Source organism: Mandrillus leucophaeus, unplaced genomic scaffold, assembly GCF_000951045.1.
Source record: "Mandrillus leucophaeus isolate KB7577 unplaced genomic scaffold, Mleu.le_1.0 Scaffold18, whole genome shotgun sequence".
NCBI lineage: Eukaryota > Metazoa > Chordata > Mammalia > Primates > Cercopithecidae > Mandrillus > Mandrillus leucophaeus.
The window spans coordinates 290,840-310,245 of record NW_012101809.1 but is presented as its reverse complement, the minus strand read 5'-3'; the positions used below and the strand labels follow the sequence as shown (position 1 = coordinate 310,245).

The 19,406-nt window shown below is 44.1% G+C and overlaps 1 protein-coding gene across 1 annotated transcript in view; it reads left to right on the top strand.

Moving 5' to 3' along the window:
* The window catches only part of GOT1 (glutamic-oxaloacetic transaminase 1, soluble), a 30,446-nt gene extending 12,880 nt beyond the window's left edge, over positions 1-17,566 (top strand). Inside the window, exons 3-9 of the mRNA XM_011977374.1 lie at positions 7,569-7,692; positions 8,173-8,285; positions 8,556-8,660; positions 10,566-10,716; positions 10,806-10,971; positions 11,716-11,858; positions 16,760-17,566. Of these exons, the coding sequence (XP_011832764.1) occupies positions 7,569-7,692; positions 8,173-8,285; positions 8,556-8,660; positions 10,566-10,716; positions 10,806-10,971; positions 11,716-11,858; positions 16,760-16,899 (942 nt within the window). The 3' untranslated portion in view covers positions 16,900-17,566. The remainder of the gene's footprint in view (positions 1-7,568; positions 7,693-8,172; positions 8,286-8,555; positions 8,661-10,565; positions 10,717-10,805; positions 10,972-11,715; positions 11,859-16,759) is intronic.
* The last annotated feature ends 1,840 nt before the right edge of the window (positions 17,567-19,406 follow it).

Sequence of the window (19,406 nt, the reverse complement as noted above, 5' to 3'; positions counted from 1 at the left end):
GAGGTGCTACACACTTTTAAACAACCAGATGTAGTGAGAACTCACTCGCTGTCACAAGAAAAGCAAGGGAGAAATCTGCCCCCATGGTCCATCAACACTGGGGATTACAATTGAACATGAGATTTGGGTGGGGACACAGAGCCAAACCATATCATTCCACTCCTGACCCCTACCAAATCTCATTTCCTTCTCACGTTTCAAAACACAATCACACATTAATTATGTTTATTTTTTATCTTCTGGGCTTTTCCCAATTTTCTGCAATCAATGTGTTGTTCAGTAAACAATAACAACAACCCTAAAATGTGATTTTTTTTTTTTTTTAAAGTCAGGGATTAATGTTGGGCAGAAATCAAGAAAATAAAAATCAGAATCAGTCTAAAATTTTGTTTCCATTTCAGAATTACTTGCGTAAGTATAGGCTTATTCTGGACCTAAACATTCAAGCAGAGAGACAAACGACCCCTGCCAGGAGTCCTACTTGGAGAGATTATTGACGTGGGTGCAAGGCTAAAGCAACTGCCCTGTAAAGCTCTAATCCTAACATAATCATAGAATAGTGTAGGGAAAGAAATTGGTGATGGATAACTCAGAGTGACTTAAAAATACTTTCAGAGGAAGAGGAAATACTTAGAGGTTTACTGTAGAGCAAGATTAAATATTGTGAACCAGATCAATTTAGATCAATGAAAGGGTGAGGCAGATGAAGGGGAATGAAGTTGGAAGGGTAAACACTGGCTGAGGTCAGAATACAGAGAGGATAAAGATGTGTTTAAGTGGGTCCTTGGGTGATTGTGTCACCTGTTGTTGAAATCCTCAGGGCATTTGCTTATCATTCGTCTTATTTCTGCTCTTCTAGGACAGGAGGAGTGGTGGGCCTTCTTCTGCTCCTTCTCCATGTTTGTGTTAAAGGTGCCAAGTTCATGTGGAAGTAGCACCTAGGCTTTTTCTGGAAGTCTCTTGGGGAGATACAGAAGGAAGACTGCTGGGCCAATGGCCTAGAGACTTCAATGCAATAGCGATATTGACATGACATTTGCAAGTTGCTTTTTACTTTGCAGAGTGCTTTTCTATGTACTGTCTTATGTGACCAGGCTCTGTGATGTCCCAGTTTCATTTCAGCATTCTACTTTTTGGAGGTCACATAGTTAAGAGCTGTAAGTTCCACAAGGATGGGGACCACATCTGCCCTTATGTTTGCCCAACACCTACCCCAGTGCTTGGCTCAAATTAGGTACTCAGTAAGTGAACGAACTTTTCTCCAATTTCCTTCACTGTTCTGTTTTGACTGGAAGGTGGTGGGATTCTCCCAGTTCACAGTTACAAACTCTTACCTTGGATACAGCCTCAGCCTCCTCTGTATATAACCCTTTTCCATTCTCCAGCATATCGCACCGATGACTGCCATCCCTGGGTTTTGCCAGTAGTGAAGAAAGTGGAGCAGAAGATTGCTAATGACAATAGCCTAAACCATGAGTATCTGCCAATCCTGGGCCTGGCCGAGTTCCGGAGCTGTGCTTCTCGTCTTGCCCTTGGGGATGACAGCCCAGCTCTCAAGGAGAAACGGGTAAGTTTTGGGTGAGAATGTATTTTCTCTTTAGAAACTGAAAGTCATCCTGTTCTTACAGTTGGTGACTTCCCCTCACTCCACTAGAGGTCCTGCCATTCTAAGAGCCTTGCTGTTTTCTAGACTTACTGGGCCCTGCCATGACTAAGAACCTTTGCCTGGCCCTTCCCTCCACTTGGAATGCCCTCCCTTACTTCTCTAGCTCTGCAGTCCCCACCTCTAAGTCCTTCAAGAGCTGATCAGGGGTCACTTCCACACTGAGTCCTTAGGTATTTTAGGCAGAGCTTGTTGTTTAAGCTCTCTGAGTTATCACAGGACTTTGTTCACAGCTTGGGAATAACAGTACTTAACTGTGCTTACTATAGTGGACAATTTTATAAGTCTTCATCTCCCACAAGACCCTAACTTTCCCCAGAGCAGGGATCATTGCTTACTTATTTACCTTGCAGATTTTCAGCATTTGGCTCTTACCCAGGTACCTCAGATTACAGAGGTTTGGATTCATTCATTCCTTCAGTCATCAGATGCCCACTACTAGAGCCAGGCACTGTTCAGATGCTAGAGCACAGCAGGGACTCAAATATACAGAATCCTCTGCCTTTGCTTTCAGTTTTGGGGAGAGGAACAGACTACAAATGTAATCTTATTGACTATATCAATAAGAAAATGATGTAGTATACTAAAGATGATAAATGCTATGAAAATAGAGCAGGAGGAGGCATGTTAGGAATTCTGGGAGTGGATACAGTTTTAACTAGGGTGGTTATGATAGAAATAGAAATGACATTTGAGCCAAAACTAAAGATGAGACATAAATGAAAGAATGAATGAACAAGAAAACCAGCAGTAATCATTTCTTCCCTTAGATTTTTCTTCTCCAGATTCAACATTTCCAGATCCTTTACCCATTTTGTGGAGACCTATTTTCTGGACTCCTCACTCCCTTGTACTACTTTTCCACTTTTAGATCTTAGGATCCAGACAGAAATGTTCATTTTTCATCCCCAGCGTAGTACTGTTTCAGCTTTGAGATTACTGAGCATTGTAGAAAGGAGGGCTCGTGGGCCATGACTCATTGTCACATCATGACATCCCACTCTCGCTTTGATTGCCTGTAGGAGACTTGGGGCTCTTGCCGTGGCTCACATCTTTTCACCACTTGCCGAGACCAGCTCGGACGGGGAGACCCAAACCCAGCGGCGCTAGAGGAATTAAAGACACACACACACAGAAATATAGAGGTGTGAAGTGGGAAATCAGGGTTCTCATAGCCTTCAGAGCTGAGAGCCTCAAACAGAGATTTACCCACTTATTTATTGACAGCAAGCCAGTGATAAGCATTGTTTTCATAGATTATAGATTAACTAAAAGTATTCCTTATGGGAAACAAAGGGATGGGCTGAAATAAAGGAATGGGTTTGGCTAGTTAACTGCAGCAGGAGCATGTCCTTAAGGCACAGATCACGCTTGCTGCTGTTAGTGGTTTAAGAACGCCTTTAAGCGGTTTTCCACCCCGGGTGGGCCAGGTGTTCCTTGCCCTCATTCCGGTAAACCCACAACCTTCCAGCGTGGGGGTTATGGCCATCATGAACATGTCACAGTGCTGCAGAGATTTTGTTTATGGCCAGTTTTAGGGCCAGTTTATGGCCAGATTTTGGGGGGCCTGTTCCCAACAACCACTGTCTTCTTTCTTCGTCTAGTTCAGCACATGCTTATGTAGTACCATGTGCCAGATGCCGTGAGAGATGCTGGAGCCACCCAGATGAATGCAGTATGGCTCTGGCCACAGGCAGCTCCTGGTTGCTCTCCTAGTCCTCACAGTGAAGTCATAGTATTGACAAATTGTTATCTCAGACAAGGGTTCTAGAATCCAGCAATCATATGCTGACATGTCTAGCAGTGGCCTGCTCTGTCTAGCTTCATACCAAGTCTTCCTGGATTTCCCTTCTTCTGGATACTCCTGTTTACCCAGGTCCAGTTGCCTGGCTCCTTGAGAAGTCTGTACTTACTTCCTTTGATGTTGTGATTTTCCTTTATAACAAGTACATTCTTAGGTTGTAGGACAATTTGCCAAAAATCAGTTCGCAGAATGACCAAATTGCTATGTTATTGATTCACCAAAAACTTGTTTCTGTTAATTGCTGATATTTAGAGCAACTTGTGTTTCACTGAAGCCATCCAGTATTTAATATAGTTTTAGGGAGTGATAACTTCTTGAGAATTTGATACTTCAAGTGTCATATATATCATGGATGTCAAGGATTAGTTAATGTAGAGTGGGTTTATCTCTTCTAAGCACATTTTTAAAGTATTCTGACTTTTTAAAAAAATGAATTGGCTTTCTGTAGTGGGAGAGAATGGGTGGAGTTAAAAGTTGGGCACCGGAAATGAAAAATTATGCCTGGAAATGTTTCCACTGGCGTCTGTCATGTTTCCAGAAGTTAAAACCATGTTCAAGGGAAGTCTTGCTCATATGCTTAGGAAGTATTAGCACTCCAGAGTGTCTTAGGTATCTGAAATGTGAAGTCATGTATGAAATTGACATTCAACTTAGCTGGATGACAAACCTATAAAAAATAAATGCACATTTGTGTTGTATCATCTTGGTAGCAATTTGCATAAAAAATTCAGGTAAGCCACAATGTGGGGGCAAAACTTTTAAAGTAATAGCAAGGGATGAGTGCTCAGTAAAGATCACTGTAAAGAACAGAGAAGTTAGCCCACCAAATCTGACATACACTGAGCATTTTCACCCCAGTGCACTGCCTTCGCTCCTCTCTGTAATGTACAGCTGTGTTTACTTCTGCATCCCCTTGAGTGTCAACTTTGCTTATGTTTCATATTTCAGATAGTATTCTTTCACAGATGCTCACACCTATAAATACAAACAGAACATTGGTGCATAATAGTGCCGATAATTGGTATCATTGCCTTGTTCCTGGCTTAAATGGGGTTTCTGCTAAACGATTTATTGTTTTTAAGCTGACTTATGGGTTGAATGAATTTTTTTCAGTCATTGTCAGGGAGTATCCACTGTTTCCTATATTACTAAGCATTTATCTCAGGAATAGCCAAGCTTTTCTTATCTGTTGTGATGATCACTTGGGTTTTCTCTATCTAGCAGCATGGCAGGTTTTATGTCTCTTATAATCCATTCATGGGATGACTCTCAATCAAGGGGGTAATTTGAATGTACTGCTGGATTAATACTGTTCATTAGTGTTTACTTGGGAAGTTAGTATCAAGGTACGAGCTAGGTCTCTCATTCTACTTTTTTCCCTTTTGTTGTCTTTTAGCATCAATGTTAGGTAAGGTCCTAAAAAAAATTAAGAAACCTTTCCTCCCCAAAAAAAAGTTTAAAAACCATCTAATGGCCAACCGCCGGGGCCCAAAACCGGAAACCCAACAACTTGGGAAGCCCAAGCAAGCCGAACAACAAGGCAAGAAGTCCAAAACCGCCCGAACAAAAAGGGGAAAACCCCACCCCAACAAAAAAAAAAAAAATAACCAAGGTTTTTTTTTGGTGTGGTGGCGCATGTCTGTAATCCCAGCTACTCAGGAGGCTGAGGCAGGAGAATCACTTGAATCCAGGAGGCAGAGGTTGCAGTAAGCCGAGATCGCACCTCTGCAGTCCAGCCTGGGCAACAGAGCGAGACTCTCTCAAAAAACAAAAAGCAACAACAAAAAAAACCTTTTTATTATGGAAAATTTCAAATCTATATGAAAGTAGAGAAAACAGTATGAAGAATGAATCCCTGCTAGTATGAGGAATGTATCCATCACCTAGCTTCAACAATTATCTGTATAGGTTCAATCCTGTATATTTCCCTCTACCCCACTCCCTGCCTCCCTGCCTCCCTGCCTCCCTGCCCTCCGCCAGAGCTGGATTATTTAATAGTAAATTTCAGACATCTAAATAGATGTTTTAAATTGTTGTAAAATTTTATGACTAATACATGAATACATTCATCTTATTTTTAAAAAAACGACTTACAGATTAGGCCAAAGTCCCTTTCAACCACTACATCCTTGGACCCCTCTCCAGAGGTTGCCACTGTTAGAAGATTGGTGTGTGTCCCTCCTTGTATTTATTTATTTATTTGAGACAGAGTCTTGCCATGTTGCCCAGGCTGGAGGGCAGTGGTGCCATCTTGGCTCATTGCAACCTCTACCTCCCAGGTTCAAATGATTCTCGTGTGTCAGCCTCCCGAGTAGCTGGGATTACAGGTGTGTGCCACCATGCCTGGCTAATTTTTTTGTAATTTTAGCAGCGACAGGGTTTCACCGTGTTGGCCAGGCTGGATCTCAAACTCCTGGGCTCAAGTGATCCACCTGCCTTGGCCTCCCAAAGTACTGGGATCACAGGCGTGAGCCACTGCGTCTGGCTAGATATACTTTTTCATGTGATCTTTTTCTTCCTTTCTCTTCAATCCTTGAGGTAAATTGGGCAACGTGGTTTATGACATTTTTCTGCTGACTTATGCTGAAACCTAATTAGAATTTTGAAGAAGCAAAGTCAAAGATCTATAGGCAAAGATCTATTCTAATAACTACATCATTAGAATGTAGTGACTCGGTCTAGAATAGAAAACCTGGATTTGTGCTGAGCTGTGCCACTCACAGCTGTGTATCCTTTGGGAAAACATGTCTCTGAATCAGTTCCTCATGTGTCAGGGGATATAGACTTGACTTTTGAGGGCATGTGGGCATTGAATGTACGTGAAAGCATTTTGTAAATGATAAAATATAGGAATAGGAAACCAAACACCACATCTTCTGACTTATAAGTGGGAGCTGAACAATGAGAACACGTGGATACAGGGAGGGGAACATCACACACCAGGGCCTGTCAGTGGTTGGTTGGCAAGGGGAGGGAGAGCATTAGGACAAATACCTAATGCATGCGGGGCTTAAAACCTAGATGACGGGTTGATGGGTGCAACAAACCACCATGACACATGTATACCTATATAACAAACCTGCACATTCTGCACATGTATCCCAGAACTTAAAGTAAAATGAATAAATAAATAAAAAGATAAAATATGACTTTTATTGTTGCCTATGTTAGGTCACTTTAAGATGAGAGGAAGCCGGCCAGGTGCAGTGGCTCACACCTGTAATCCCAGCAGTTTGAGAGGCCAAGGCAGGTGGATCACAAGGTCAGGAGTTCGAGACCAGCCTGGCCAAAATGATGAAATCCCGTCTCCACTAAATATACAAAAAGTTAGCCAGGCATGGTGGCGGGCACCTGTAGTCCCAGCTACTCAGAAGGTTGAGGCAGGATAATCACTTGAACCTGGGAGGCGGAGGTTGCAGTGAGCCGAGACCATGCCACTGCACTCCAGCCTGGGCAACAGAATGAGACTCTGTCTCAAAAAAAAAAAAAAAAAAAAGAGAGAGAGAGAGGAAGCCAAGGAGAGGAAAGTAGTATTCATGCATCACCTCTGTTTTGTTAGAATGTACTTCTAAGGATTAATAAGCCTGAATTCTAGAGATGAGGAGTAGTACAGATTGATGTCAATGACAAGTTAGGAACACTGTTTTAGAGGCTTATGCTAGAGGGTAAGTTTGATCTTAGGATGGGTGCTGAAGAGATGGGTTTGCCTTCTAAGGCATGTGCATGCGTGCACACGCGTGCACGCACACACACACACACACACACACACTCTGTGGCCTTGGTGTGTCCTCTACCTCTGTGTTCAGAAAGGAAGCTTCTTCTAGTGTCAGACCTCCTGGGTTGAAGACTGGCACTCCTGCTCAGTAGCTGGTAACTTTGAGCAAGGTTCTTTACCTCTCTCAGCCTCAGTTTCCTCAGTTGTAAACATGGGCAAATCATAGTACCTTTTTTATGTAGTTGTTGTAAGGTTTTGATGAGATAATATGATTAAAGGGCTTAGCACAGAACAGGCACAGAGTAAGTACTCATTATTACCTTACTTTTATAAATATTATCTAACCTTACCATTATCAGCCTGTGACCCTATTTCTTCTCTTTCAGGTAGGAGGTGTGCAGTCTTTGGGGGGAACGGGTGCACTTCGAATTGGGGCTGATTTCTTAGCGCGCTGGTACAACGGAACAAACAACAAGAACACACCCGTCTATGTGTCCTCACCAACCTGGGGTGAGTTTTTCAGCTGAAGTGAGAGGAAAAACAGAAACCAGAGAGAATTATCCTCATGACTCTCCCTGGTTACACAGAAAATGTAATCCAGCCCTGGAACAACTGACCATTGGGAATGGTTTGAACAGTGGGTTATGGCAGTGCATGAGAAACTTGCTGCTGCTCAAAACCAAGTTAAGAATACTCTTTCTCAAGACTCTTGGTAGACTTGTATCTACCAAGGCTATGTTGAAACTCCCCAGAGGAGGCATAGAATGTAGATGCAGAAAGTATCATTGTAGTAGAATATAAGTCTGGCATTAATGTGACTGGTTGAACTTGTTCTTGGTTACAGTCATTCCTCTACATCTTAACCCCCAGCCTGGATGATGCCCAGTGGACACTGAGCCTGGGAGGGCCCTGGAAGCTGACTTGCATCCTTTCCACTCATGCCTCCTAGTGTTTGTAAAAGTGCTTAACTTTTTACTCCTTTGCATGCAGAGAATCACAATGCTGTATTTTCCGCTGCTGGTTTTAAAGACATTCGGTCCTATCGCTACTGGGATGCAGAGAAGAGAGGACTGGACCTCCAGGGCTTCCTGAATGATCTGGAGGTGGGTGATTTAGAGGAAAAAGTAGAGAATTGCATGGTGTCAGGAATAGCAGGCAAAGTCTTTGGACCAGTTGCTAAGTGAAGGGGTCTGAGACACCTTCCCCACACCAGATGGTGGTTTCTGACATAGCACATAAGAGAGAGGGCACAAAAGAGACATGAAAGAGTGACAAGAATATGATTGCCCTTTGCCCTCCATCACTGACTGATCTGCTGCTGTCTCCCAGTATTCCCGTCAGTGTCAGAACTGACATAGCTTCCTTCTCCTCAGAACGCTCCTGAGTTCTCCATCATTGTCCTCCATGCCTGTGCACACAACCCAACTGGGACCGACCCAACTCCGGAGCAGTGGAAGCAGATTGCTTCTGTCATGAAGGTAACTGCCTCTTCTGAGCATCTCTTAAAAAATAGTATGTTTTCTTATTTAATGTATTCAGAAGTAATACCTGTTTGCTGTTCACTGAGAAATTAGGAAAATGGGAAAAGTCCAAAGAAAAAATAAGTATTAACTGTAAATTTTATTACCTAAAGAAAGACACTGTTAATGTTTTGGTAGATGGAATGTCAGACTGTGTGTGTGTGTGTGTGTGTGTGTGTGTGTGTGTATGTGTGTGTCTAGTTTTATATATATATGTTTTACAAAGATGAGATCATTTTGTCTGTACTGTTTTTTGCAACACAATTTGTTTTTCATTTTCACTTCTTTATATACACGTCATTGAATATTTTGCAGCATGATTTTTCATAGCTATATTATATTCCTTTCATGGATGTGTCATATGAGGGATGGGGTAAATCATCTGATGAATATTTAGGTTTACTTCAGATTACTTGATCTGATGAACAATTACATAACAAAACTTCCCTTTATGATTTCTTTGGCGTAATTTCTAGGTGGGAATTCCTAGCTGAAAGTGTGTCTATTCTTCGTTAACGAGTCTGTAGAATACTTACTGAGGAACTGCTGTCTGTGTATTGGGCACTGTGGGAATACAGTATTGAACGGAGCAGATGCAGTCCCTACCCTCAAAGACAGACAGCCTGTTTGTGGAGATGGACGAGTACTAAGGCAGCTGCGATACTGTGAGATAGCTGTGTTGATGGTGTTATATGGGGGTACATAGTGCAGACTTTGGGCAGTGTATATGTGGGAGTTGGGGGTTGGTGGCAGGAACCTTCCTGGAAGAAGTGGTTTCCATGTTGAGTCCTGTAGGATGGGGAATAGTTAAGAAGGCATCAGCAGACAGGCGTTGACAGGGAAGGGATGTACTCTGCAGAGGGCAGAGCATAGTCAGAAGCCCCAGGCAGAGATCATGGGGAGTGTGAGAGATGAGACTAGAGTGAATAGGGGCGGCCTCTGTACTGAGGCTTAGACTTTATTCTCAGGGCAGTGGGGAACCACTGAAATCTTGGATGTCGGGGAGTGACATGATCAGATGTGCATGATCTTAAGGTCACCCTGATGTCACAGCGGGGAATGGATCAGAGAGAGGCAAGACTAAACAGGCTGTGGGAGCAGTTAGGAGACCGTTGCCATAGCCCAGGTAGGAGTTGATGGTGACCTGGATGAAGTAGGTAGCAGTGGGGACATTGAGATGGAAAAGGATTTGGGAGCTCTGAAGAGACAGGACTGATAGGACTTGGGGGGTGCCAGGATGTGGGGGATGAGCTGTAGAGGAGTCATCCTGGGCTAGGAGTCCAGACACCTCCCAGTCCCGCCTAATCAAGATACACCTAAGAGATGGGAATCAAAGTATAACCAAAGGCTTAGACAGTTCTAGGGAGGGAAGCGGTGTCCACTCAGAGAGCCCAGCTGTAGAAGCAGGTTCCCTGTGGAGAGCTCTTTGAGGAGATGAGTGACAAGAATGGAGGCTACTCTGTTCCCTTCCTCTTGAGTACCTAGTAGAATAGCCTTGAGGTTGTGAGGAGCCCTGGGGATACCAAGCCTACACTTGACTAAGGCTCTCACGCCAGAAATTTACGGAGGAGAATCCACAACGTAGGACACTGCCTCCTTGCATCAGAAGTAAGCCCTGTTTAAGCTGAATGGGGATACTCTAGGACAATGTACTTTTAAAAAGTAAAGTTTACGGAAAAGGTTGCACTTGCTGGTTGTAGAGAGAAATGGATGTAAAGTGGTGTTTGGGTGCATATAGTCAAGAAACAGGAGAAATGGACAGCGTTTGAAATTCCCTCCAGGCATCAGCTGGGGAAGGAAGGCTGGTGTCTGAGGTTGGTGCCAGAAGGATTTCCTGCCTTGACTCACTTTCCTTCCCCGCAGCACCGGTTTCTGTTCCCCTTCTTTGACTCAGCCTATCAGGGCTTTGCATCTGGAAACCTAGAGAGAGATGCCTGGGCCATTCGCTATTTTGTGTCTGAAGGCTTCGAGTTCTTCTGTGCCCAGTCCTTCTCCAAGAACTTCGGACTCTACAGTGAGTGCTCTCCCGAGGAGTTACAGCCCCATCTCCCCGCATCACTCCCCGCTTCGGCAGCCACAGCTGATTGTGTTCCCTCTCTTTAGATGAGAGAGTCGGGAATCTGACTGTGGTTGGAAAAGAACCTGAGAGCATCCTGCGAGTCCTTTCCCAGATGGAGAAGATTGTGCGGATTACTTGGTCCAATCCCCCCGCCCAGGGAGCACGAATCGTGGCTGACACCCTCTCTAACCCTGAGCTCTTTGAGGAATGGTAAGGGGCTCCCAGTTTGGTGGGCCAGGGGGTGGAGAGTGCAGAGCAGTAATTGTCCCAGTACATTTAACTGGGTCTCTTCCTTTCATTTTGGCAGAAGCAGGATCAAATTACGTTAACTTCTTTGACTCTCAGATATTTGTAAAACGGGCTGATACCTACCTCACATGTGCATAACACAACACCTGGAAGAGAGGAGGGGGCACTCGGTGAATGGTAGTTTTCCCCAATTTCCCCTCCACCCAGTCTTCCTCCCCATAAAGTTTGAAAACCCAGAAAGGCATTCCCAACAGAATAGAATACCCAGCCTCTAGGCAGTTTAACAGTTTGGGAGCTCTTGGTTTTTATCTGTAACTTACCTACACTTTATCTTATTTTAGAACAGTAATTTTATATAGTAGCTACATCTGCAATCTCTATTTAATAAGTCCTGATGAAACATATTACCCTATTAATATCTATAGCAGCACCTCGGTGAAGCCTGAGTTGAAACGTGGGTGTATTATGGCCAATATACCCAAGACCAGCACTAGACTCACTAGGAAATGTAGTCCTTTCCTTCTTCCCCCTAAGTGTCTCTCTCTCTGGTATGTTCATCCACCCATCCAGACATCCACATGCCATAATAGGCAGGTTATGATCCCATTGTCAGCTGTCATTTAAATTACGGTTTTTAAACCTGTGTGTTTTCGGGTACCATCTTTCCTGTCTGGATTGGTATTTATGTCACTGTCCATGCTTCAGGAAAGGTAATGTGAAGACAATGGCTGACCGGATTCTGACCATGAGATCTGAACTCAGGGCACGACTAGAAGCCCTCAAAACCCCTGGGACCTGGAACCACATCACTGATCAAATTGGCATGTTCAGCTACACTGGGTTGAACCGTAAGTGGCCCCCACCACCTCCAGCACATGTGTGCATGTAGACACACAACATTCCTTTCAGTCGCTGGCCTTGAGCTCACCTTCACGGCCTTTGCCTAATTGGGTAGCCGTTGCTTTGGACCAAGACAAGTTAGGTTTTCTTACGGTGTCCCACGGTCTCGTAAACTCTTTGGGTCTCAGAAGAGTATTGTGGTCTGCCCTGCTGACCCACAGCCAAGATATTTCCATTTTTGTGGGCTGGGAAGTGGCTCAGAGCCAGCCAGTAGGTAACAGGATTGGTAGCTGGGAGCCTTAATTTATGAAAGGTTCTTATAAATGCTCAGGTACATTTTGGGTTTGCCTTAATCCTGAATATAAATATGTATGATTATTCAGAGACCTGATTTCTTAACAGATCTTTCCTATTTCTAGGTATTATCCTCAAAAAGGGGTTACAAAGTTATCTCTGCATTTCATAAACAAGAACCTAGATTGGGCTGGGCGCAGTGGCTCACACCTGTAATCCCAGCAGTTTGGGAGGCCAAGGCAGGCAGATCACGAGTTCGGGAGATCAAGACCATCCTGGCTAACACGGTGAAACCCTGTCTCTACTAAAAATACAAGAAAATTAGCTGGGCATGGTGGTGGGCGCCTGTAGTCCCAGCTACTCGGGAGGCTGAGGCAGGAGAATGGTGTGAACTGGGAGGCTGAGGTTGCAGTGAGCTGACACCACGCCACTGCACTCTAGCCTGGGCAACAGAGCTTGACTCTGTCTCAAAACAAAACAAAAAAAAGAACCTAGATTGGTGGTTGGAATTAAAGCTGACTGAAAATCTAGTAGGCGGTCATGCGTGATCTTGGTCGGTTGTCAGTAGGGCACATCTGCCATCTGCAGTCCCATCTGATGACAGAAGAGGCATTTCTTCTTTTTGAGATGGAGTCTTGCTCTGTTGCCCAAGCTGGAGTGCAGTGGTGTGATCTCGACTCACTGCAACCTCCACCTCCCGAATTCAGGCGATTCTCCTGCGTCAGCCTCCCAAGTAGCTGAGATTACAGGCGTCATTTCTTTAGTAATTCCCACAGTGCAGATGTGGCCACTCACCTGTGTGTCCCAGTGACTCTAGGGAGGGATGTGTGGCTGGCTTGGTTTGTAGGTATAACAGCAGAGGCCGTGGGGAGGTATTTAACTGGGGCCATCACAGTGCCAGCGTGAAGTGCTCTCAGAAAAATCCAAAGGAAATAAATATAAATGAAAGTTAATAGAGCTTGTATTGTGGACCCCTCAAAATACTTTGGGGTAAAATGAAGCTACCTAAGAAAGTAAAGAAATAGCTCAGTTAGCTGTAGATGTCCTCTTGACTGTGGAACGGAGAATTAATTCACTCACAATTGTAAAAATATTATAAGTAACAGAAGTATTAATAATCTTTAATAGTAATAGTCTAAAAGCTCACAATATGGGAATGTCTCCCTATAAAATATCCATATCTTCCCATTATCCACAGGAGGAAATTAGTTTTATTAATATTATGAATTGGGAAAATGATGAGAATAGAACTGTGCTTATAACACAAAAGTTGTATTTTTAGCACTTGACATCATTTGCCCTTACTAAAAACAGGGGTTTTGTTTTCCTCCCAACTTTTTTTTTTTTTCTTTTTGAGACAGAGTCTTGCTCTGTTGCTCAGGCTGGAGTGCAGTGGCACGATCTCGGCTCACTGCAACCTCCACCTCCTGGATTCAAGCGATTCTCCTGCCTCAGCCTCTCAAGTAGCTGGGACTACAGGCATAAGCCACCACACCTGGCTAATTTTTGTATTTTTAGTAGAGACAGGGTTTCACCATGTTGACCAGGCTGGTCTCAAACTCTTGACCTCAAAGTGATCCACCTGCCCCGCCTCCCAAAGTGCTGGGATTATAGGCATGAGCCACCATGCCCGGCCTTTTTTCTTTTTTTTTTTTTTTGAGACAGGGTCTCACTCTGTCACCCAAGGTAGAGTGCAGTGGTGCAATCTCGAGTCATTGCAACTTCCACCCCCTGGGCTCAGGTGATCCTTCCACCTCAGCCTCCGAGTGGCTGGGACCACAGGCGTGGACTACCATGCCCATCTAATTTTTTTGTAGAAACGGGGTTTCACCATATTGCTTAGGCTGATCTCAAACTCCTGAGCTCAAGTGATCTGCCTGCCTCGGTCTTCCAAGGTGCTGGGATTACAAGCGTGAGCTACTGCACCTGGCCGGAAAAGTTTTAAACATACAGAAAAGTTGGAGGAATTGTACAGTGAACTCCCATACACTCGCCATCTAGTTTCTACAATTCTCACATTACAATACTTCCTTTGTTATCTTTTTTCTGTCAGAATGGGGCTTTTAACCTGGAGTCCCTGGATGTACTTTTAGGAGAACTGTGAAGCCCCTGAAATGATGTTTAAAAAATTGTGTATGTGTATTTTGGCCCTACTCTAGGGAAAGAGTCCATAACTTTTACTGGCTTCTCAAACTCTGACACTCCCTTCTCTGAAAAAGTAGAAAGGCCTCATTTTTACTAAAACAAAACCAAAAACCAGCGTAGGAGCCGTTACTCACTGCCTCAGGGCACAGGTTTTTAGAAACAGTGGTGCACCCGGGGCTGTGCTGGCTTGAGGCTCTATCGCCTTGGGTGACCAGTTCACACAGGTAAACCACTTCTGAAGCTTGCTTTGTTTGTTTGTTTGGAGGGGTCAAGGGAAAACTTACCCTTTGCCCTCTGAAAGTTTGCTGGAAATCAGCTGACAAAAGGCAGATTAATAGGAGAAAAGTCATACAAATTTTTTTATTTATTTTTGAGACAGAGTCTCACTCTGTTGCCCAGGCTGGAGTGCAGTGGCACGATCGTGGCTTACTGTAGCCTTGACCTCCCAGGCCCAAGCAATCCACCCACCTCAGCCTTTGTAGTACCTGGGACCACAGGCGTGTGCTGCCACGCCCGACTAATTCTTAAGATTTTTTTGTAGAGACGGGGGTCTCCTTATGATGCCCAGGCTGGTCTTTAACTCCTGGGCTTGAGCAATCCTCCCTCCTTGGCCTCCCAAAGTACTTGGATTACAGGCATGAGCCACTGTGCCTGGCCAGCATGCAAATTTATTAACTTGCACAGGTGTCTTACAAAATAAAACTAAAATAAATGGCCAGATGATTGATGCTTTTATATCATTTTGGGGTTACAGAAAGAATGGAAGCTTGGAGCTTGGCAAAACAGGTTGTGGCAGACAGAGAAGAGAAGGCCTGGTTAGCAAAGGTGGTCTTGTTATATTATGTAGATAAGTCACAGGTAGCAGCCCTCGGAGAAAATAGCTGGTAAAGGTCTATTTCTTTTAGACCTTTAAAGGCATCAGACTCTCAGTTAATTTCCCGTAGATCTGGACAAGGGAGGTCCTCAGAGAAAGTCTAGCTGCAGCCATGCAGATTTTCTCTACAGATACAGATCTCTCTCACAAAAGACAGCTTTGCAGGGCTACTTGTGTATGTAGGCCCTCTGAACAGCCATCTCAAAATATGTCAAAGTATATTTTGGGGTGAACTGTTTTGGTTTCCCTCAAGGAGCCCTGAGTCCAGGGTCCAGAGTTTTTACTTCCATAGAGAGGCAGTGTAGCATCACAGTGTACAGCCTGGACTTAAAATCCTGCCTGAAAAATCCCACATCCACCACTGACCAGCTGTGCAACCTCGGAAGGCCATTTAACGTCTTTATGGCCTATTTATAAGACAGGCACGATAAAGTTATTATCAGGATGAACTAAGATGCAGTGCTTAGAACACTGCCTAGCACATAAGTGTTCGCTCCTCTGATTATGATGATTTTATTATTATTCCATTTCCTCAGGTTGGTGGTATCTTAAAAGTACTAATTACTTAAGCAATAATTCACTAATTTTTTTTTTTTTCCAAATGTTTTGAGACAGAGTCTCACTCTGTCACCCAGGCTGGAGTGCAGGGGTGTGATCTCGGCTCACTGCAACTTCCTCCTGTTGGATTTCAAGCAATTCTCCTGCCTCAGCCTCCTGAGTAGCTGGGACCATAGGCACGTGCCACCACGCCCAGCTAATTTTTGTATTTTTAGTAGAGACTGGGTCTCAGCATGTTGGCCTAGCTGGTCTCGAACTTCTGACCTCAGGTGATCCATCTACCTTGGCCTCCCGAAGTGCTGGGATCACAGGCGTGAGCCACTGTGCCCAGCCGGATTCACTAAAATTCTATCAATGGATTTGCCAAATAGCAAAACTGCTCTAGAGACTGTTGTATAAAGGAAGTACAGGTAGTCTGTTCTTACTCATATGTGATACATTTCTGCAAACATGGAAAAACTCTGCTGCATCTGCGAGAGAGCTGAGAAATGAACAGAAGTCTGATGGTGCTGGGTCAGAGAGGTCTGTGTCATTTCTCAGCTCGTTGGTTAATTCACACAGTATTGATCAGGTACCTCATGCCTGGGGCCTTGTCCAATGTACTGTAAATATGAAATGTCAAAGGGAGGCTGCTGCGGGTGCTCAGTGTTAAGTCCAGGTTAGGGAAGAACTAAAGGAGGCACTTCATAGCCAGTGTTTCATAACGCTGTCCATCTGATGGTTGTTTTTAGTTGAAAGGGGTGTCCTGGTGGATGTAAATGTATAAGGCTTGGTTGGAAGGCAATCCCAGATTAAAATTCCCATCAGTAGTAGCCATATTGAATTTTCTGGGGCTTCAAAGGTGAACTAGTAAGAGTACTTTCCAGAATCTAGTGAGTATATTTTTCTGTTTGTCAGTTGGTCAAAATAGCGCCTTTTGTTTTGCTTCTCTCTGTTAAGGGGAAAGAAGGAAAGCTGTAATTGCCATACAATTGCTGAGCCTCCACTGCTTTAAGGATCCCCTCTGCTCTGATTATGTCTCCTTTTGGTTTTCAACAGCCAAGCAGGTTGAGTATCTGATCAATGAAAAGCACATCTACCTGCTGCCAAGTGGTCGAATCAACGTGAGTGGCTTAACCACCAAAAATCTAGATTATGTGGCCACCTCCATCCATGAAGCCATCACCAAAATCCAGTGAAGAAACACCACCCGTCCAGTACCACCAAAGTAGTTCTCTGTCATGCGTGTTCCCTGCCTGCACAAACCTACATGTACATATCATGGATCAGAGACACTTGCAGGACTGAAAGGCTGCTCTGGTGAGGCGGCCTCTGTTTAAACCGTCCCCATGTGAAGAGAACATCCCTTGAGACGAATTTGGAGACTGGGATTAGAGCCTTGGGAGGTCAAAGCAAATTAAAATTTTTATTTAAGACTAAAAGAGTACTTTGATCATGAGACATAGGTATCTTGTCCCCCTGGCTAAAAGGCAGGAGTATTGCGTGTGGCAACCACGTGCTTCTGTGTGGTGTTTGACTCTGTACAAAGTCTAGTCCCAAAGATCAAGTTGTCTGAAGGAGCCAAAGTGTGAATGTGGGTGTCGGCTGTGGCATTAAACTCATCATCTCAACCCGGAGTGTCTGGTCTGCCTGCTCTTTCTGCATGGTTGTGTCCCTAGTCCTAAGCTTTGGTTCTTTAGGGCAACTGTGTTAAGAAGGATATTTAATCATGACACACACATATTTAACTGAAACAGAAGTTTGACCAAACAGTATTCACTCGTGATGTGTAGTGCGTTCTATTTTTGAGCCATTCTACTGTGTTCTACTTCACCTAAAAAAGTAAAATAAAAATGTTGATCAAGACCCATGGACTGATTTTGTGACCATTAATAGGTTGTGACCCCCAGTTTAAAATGAATGCTTTTGAGGGTTTTACTAGTGGCTAAAGGAATAGCTTCCTTCAGTGAACTACCATGTAACTCCCTGGCGATTTTGCGGGCTTGTCATTTGGAGGCCAGCTGTCTTCTTATGTTACTTAAGAAACTGGACTTCTTGGACTTGTGAGAGGGGATGACATCACTTAGGTTGATTATAGAACATCAGCCTGTCCCCTGCTGTCAGAGTCCCTCCTGGTTTATTGAAGCAGTTAGAACCACAGAAACATAGATCACAATTTTCAGAGTCCAAGGGCCACTCTAAGTGGCCATTTTGTAGAATTTGGTGGGGTTGGATGTTACTTAACATAAGAGGTCTATTATTTGGAGTTTTTAAATATTTAAAGTTAATTCTTGTGATTTTAATAGGATCTGCCACTTTCTAGGACTCATCTGGGTTGTTAGAAAATCCTACAGTCCTGAGGGATGATTGGGGTCTTAGAAGTCATCAAGTCCTGCCTCTCCCCCAGTGACATAGTCTCTCCCATATGTCTCTGACTCATCCATTTAAATTGGGGGGTGGTGGTGGTGGTGATGGATTCTTTAAATACCTGGTGAGGCATCCCATTCTGTTGGTGGAGCCTCTTAATTAAAAAAAGAGGCTCATTTACCTTTAGCTCATGGTGAAAGTTCATCTACCTTCAACCAGAATTTGATCTTTGTCCCACTCCCTTGCCCCTCCTTTCCTTCCTTTAAACCACAGATAGTAAATCTACTGGCATTTCTAATCTACCACCTTTCAAGTATTTGAAAGTAGCAGTTGTCATTCCTTGTTTACACTTTTCTATGTGAACCGCCTCTCCCCCACCACTTTTGTTTCTGCACAGGATGTGGTTTCCAGATCCTTCCCTGTCTGGCCGGAGCCCCGGGAGTCCTTCAGAGGGCACTCACTCTGCCAGTGTGTGGTTGGGCTGGTGGAAGTTCATGAGTGAACGTGATTAGATGCCCTCCCACCCATCTCTTCACAGCCTTCTGAACAAATCAGTCTTTATTCTCCTTCCAATTTAAAGATGCTTGTCATTAGTAAGGGAAGGCAGCCAATAGAGAAGTCGAAGGATTCTACCTTCTGTCAATCTGCCATTCTCTCCAAACACTTTAAACCACTCATTCTCCATGGGGATGATACTGCCTCCATGGGGACGAAAATTGGTTCTTTGGGGGCAAAAAAAGCCTGAAATACTAAAATGTCGCCTTCCAAAGTGCAATCCTACCTGACCATCTTATTAGTATTTAATTTCTCTTGTTAGGGAAAATTAAAATTTTCTCTTTAGGGGGCTGCCAAAACTATTAAAGATAAACACATCTTTAAACCTAAGTGACAGTACCAAAGTGCTCAAATGTTTTTAGCACTTGGAAAAAGCCCATCTCAATGGGAATCTGGCCTTCTTACTTCTATTCTGACAGATATGTTGGTCGGTGTGGCTCCCACTGCATTCACCTGAAGAAGGGTTGTGAGTTTGGGAAGCCAGCAGGACTCCTCAGGCCTCTGACATGCCAGTGAACTTCAGAGGTGGGATTGTTTCACCAATTTTGCCCACTCAAGAGCAAGGCACTCCGACCTCTAGGCTCTGCCAGTTCCCAGGTGTGTAACCGTGAGCAAGAAGACAGTAACCTCGCAGACAGTAACCGCCCCGCCACAGGGTGGTTGAGAAGGAAATGAGCTAATGGCTACTTGGCACAATACTTGGAACATAAAGCCCTTGGCAGAATAGTTGTTTCTATCATGTATTATTACTGTTAGTGAAATGAATAGCCTCTACTGAGGTTCC